Source organism: Clytia hemisphaerica, unplaced genomic scaffold (genome assembly GCF_902728285.1).
Source record: "Clytia hemisphaerica strain Z4C2 unplaced genomic scaffold, Clytia hemisphaerica genome assembly, whole genome shotgun sequence".
NCBI classification, from domain to species: domain Eukaryota; kingdom Metazoa; phylum Cnidaria; class Hydrozoa; order Leptothecata; family Clytiidae; genus Clytia; species Clytia hemisphaerica.
In genome coordinates, this window is record NW_027103262.1 from 2147491 (window position 1) to 2151376 (window position 3886).

General features: G+C 34.2%; 1 protein-coding gene across 1 annotated transcript; it reads left to right on the forward strand.

The window, feature by feature from the left end:
• Positions 1-317: 317 nt before the first annotated feature.
• On the forward strand, positions 318-2899 carry LOC136800647 (uncharacterized). The gene is made up of 3 exons (XM_067057299.1): positions 318-631; positions 1219-1578; positions 1925-2899. Exons 1-3 carry the CDS (start codon positions 353-355, stop codon positions 2375-2377), a joined length of 1092 nt encoding a protein of 363 aa, XP_066913400.1. The 5' UTR covers positions 318-352; the 3' UTR covers positions 2378-2899.
• The last annotated feature ends 987 nt before the right edge of the window (positions 2900-3886 follow it).

A 3886-nucleotide genomic window follows, 5' to 3' on the forward strand; every position in this document is an offset into this window, starting at 1 on the left:
TTTTTAGTTTTTGGTTATTTTTGTGTTATTTTTTTGTAAATAGATTTATATATATTTTTTCCAATTCTAATTTTTTGTCTCGCTGGTTCAAGCGTGCAACTTACATATATTCATTGGTTATCATCTCCAGGGTTGGGTACAAGTTCGCTCGGTTTACCTGTTTTTCTCTACAGTAAAAATGTGTCAGTGTTTACTCGTTTCTTTTCAATTCCGGCAAATATTTTGATCTTCTTGCCAAATACCTCTAATCTGGTGAATCTGTTAAGCGTAAATGAATTCATTTCCAAACAAAAATGCATGTAAAATTTTTCTTTTTTAGTTTTAAAGAAAAAGTTTAAAAATTCGACAAAATATGGAAAAGATAATAAACCTTAACAACGAGCAAATTAATCAATCGAAGGTATCCCTCGAAGATGTTAAGAATGAATCCAACTGTGGTGAATCTGGAAAAATCTTGCGAAGTCAACGTCCTCTTCAAACAATGGGTTGGTACCAACCTCACGAGTTAGCTGGTATTGTTCCTGATGACGTTGTGAGGGCTTTCCAACATGAACAAATACTTTCTAGAAGAGAGTGTAGAAAGAAAAGATATCCTAATGTTCCAGGTGCAAACAAAAAAGAGCGAAAACAGGTATTGGAAGTTAATTCTTTAAGATATTTTGTCTTTTCGAAGTAGAGAGTCTGTTAACTTGAAGGTTTTATTTTTTACATAATTGTTCCCGTTTCATACCAGATACATATTTTATATCAGGACAGTGTTTTCTTATTGTTATATTATGCTGAAATAAGCAAAAAATGTTTTTCTTTTCCTCTTTCTAAACAATCTTGCTCCACATCTGTGTCAATCCAATGTAAAAATGCTTGTGAATTGAAATTGATGAGTAAGCAGACTCTTATTTAAAAACAAAACCTTTAACCTGAAGTGAATGGGATTGTCAAAAAGGGAAAATAAATTTATTTTCGCATTGACAATTTCAATGAGCTTTCACTTCTCAATGTAACTTGGGAAAATAAACTTTCCACATTAAGAAAACGTCACATTGACGCTGTTTTCTTGGGTTGAGCTGAGAAATTTAACATACCCGTTTAAAGTTTTTGATTAATGCAATATCGCGTCCAATGTGTGTCCTTTCGAGCCGAAAAATTCAACCCAGGGTTTTGTTGTCTCCCCTTTTCCTCAGGTGTTTTGAGATGTCTCTATTTTTTCGATTTCAACAGAACCTTAACCGACAATCCAACAAAATTTTTAACGAATTCGTTGAACAATATTGCGTTGAAAACAACATCGACCAGATGAAACTCCTCGAAAACGAAAGTGAACGTAAAGAAATGGTAATCGAAAACAAAGTCAAAAATCCTCGTCGTGAAAAAATGGCATGCGCAATGAAAATCGGATCATTCGATATGGAGAAATTCCCAAGAAGTAAAGAAGCTCTGGCATTTATGACCATGTATGATTCACGCGAAACAAGAAATCTTTTACCAAAGAAATTTCTCGCTTTATGTGGCATCAAGCGAGAAGCTCTATGTAGAGATAAAATGAAGGAACTGGAAGATCCAAATATGATGTCAAAACGCGTAAGAATTTATTTTGTTATCTTGTTCACGACAACAAAATTTAAAATACTATGTGAGCTATGAAGGCTATTCTATTGTTTTTAACAAGTTCCAAGGGAGGAAGTACAAGTTGAACTAACGATGAGAGATAGTGAATTTTTACTGAGGCTCAGCTTTAATATACTTACTCTAACTCATTTATTTTAACCCTTTTAAGTTAAAATCAACATTTTCTTACCCATTTCTGAAAGATGAGATTGTGAACTGTACTTAATTTATTGTAAGCTTGGCCCAATATTAAGCTTCATGTTGTCATAAAATTATTCATATGAAAAACGGGTATATTGTTCTCTTTTGATAACTTCAGATGGTCAGATGTGAATCGTACAAGTTCTATAACGAACTGATAGAAGATTATTGTAATAAGCATGGTATTGACATTACATTGTTCACTGAAAATAGTATGAACAATAAGCGAAAAATTCCAAAGGAACGAATGGATAAACTACGATACGCTAAAAAGAAAAATCAGAAATTCAAAGCCAATAACAGAAAAATGAAACCTTCCCTTTCCAAGTCTTCTGAGGAGTCTCCAAAACGTTATTGGAACCAATCAAAATCGAGATCAAACCAAGATGCTGTTACCGCTTCGCCATCAACCTCTATTTTAGCGAAGTACTCTGAAAGACGTTTCTGGACTACTGACAGATCTCAAACCAAGATGGAATCAACAAATTTTAATTCAAATTCACCGAAAGAAAGGCTTGAAGAAAATTTTGTGATACCTGAATCACAAGCTTACTCCACGGAATCTCACTAGCCATCAATCCTGGATCAACAAAAGCTCATTGTACAAACACGTCCAAATTGTTCAACACTCCAAGGGCGTAGAGTGCATTCTCAACATTTTCAGAAATCAAACCAACATTTTAATCATATCCCTCCCCAAAATACTGGTTTAAATCCAAATCTAAACACCGCTCAAATGCGACAAAGTGAAATTCGTTATGGGCCAAGATCCCATCGAGGGATCAACCAGGTTGGACCTCCAAGGCTAGCATTGAACCAAGTGAAGCAATCATTGCCCGCTATGAGTCATCAACCAATTAGACTATTTCCTAAAGCTCCTAGATTCGCATCAAATCCTAAATGTGGTCTTGTATCGGTGTTTCCTAGAATGGATACTCCTCCAAGGCTTACAGTTGTTCCACGAGCGGGGTCTAGAAATATACATCCCGCAGGATTCGAAGGTGTTGGCATTTCACGCCCATTTTTCTCACCAAGGTTTCAGCAAGTACGACCGCTTACAATTCAGAGATATCCACACCATCAAGTCCAGCGTGCCCACAGCTTCTCAAGAGAGAGATGGGATAAGTACAGTTTCAATCAATATTGAAAATTGACGGATGCGTTCATTGGTCAAATCGACAGTTGAAATTCGTTTTTATTGTTTTTAGTACATCAATTGTTTTGGATACTTTTTTCTTTTGTTTGATTTGTTTCCATTTTCTATTTTCAGTTTGTATTTTTTCTATAGAGAATCATATCCAATTCAGAACTTAGACCTAATCGATGAATTTATTATTTTCTTTCTGAAGGGTTTGTTATCTACAAGAAACAAAAAATAAGTACTTTGTGCTTATTCTTGGTCAAAAAATTTAGTATTTTGTTAATAAACAGGTTTTTACTCATACAAATCCAATTTATTTCAACATACATATGTGAAGAAATAAGAATTGCTGTCCAACTATATTCACTCAGGAGATTTGGCTGGCAGAGCAGGTGTATGCATTTGGTCCTTATTGGGACTAATAAGCACTGCATACTACACCCTGGCTGGCCAGATCTCTAAACCATAAAATCACTTGTTTGATCACTGAACTGATCTAACTGATTGTAGTTTGGTGTTCAGGGGATGAATTTTCGCAGGTCTAGAAGACCTTTACTAAAAATATGAAGCTAAAAAAAATTCAATTCAATTTTGTTGTTGAGAGTTATGAAGCCTATGAAACCTTTTGTTTTAAAGCCGCGATCTGCTGTGAATTTTATTTTACCTTTTCATTTTTCATTCTGTTACATGTACTTAGCTAATATATTTCGAATCTTTAAACTTAAACTTTTTAAACTGATTTTTTATTGGTTGACTTGGTTAATTTTCTGAAAACTAAATTTATTTGATTCTTTTCGATCCCAGACCGCAAACTTAGATCATACTCGAGTTGAATTTTTTCAAATCTTTTGTTACAGATAAAAAAATATAAGAAATCAGCTAAGTATCACAACCATCCACTATGCAATTAATGAATTATGGCACAAACGGACAGTTTCA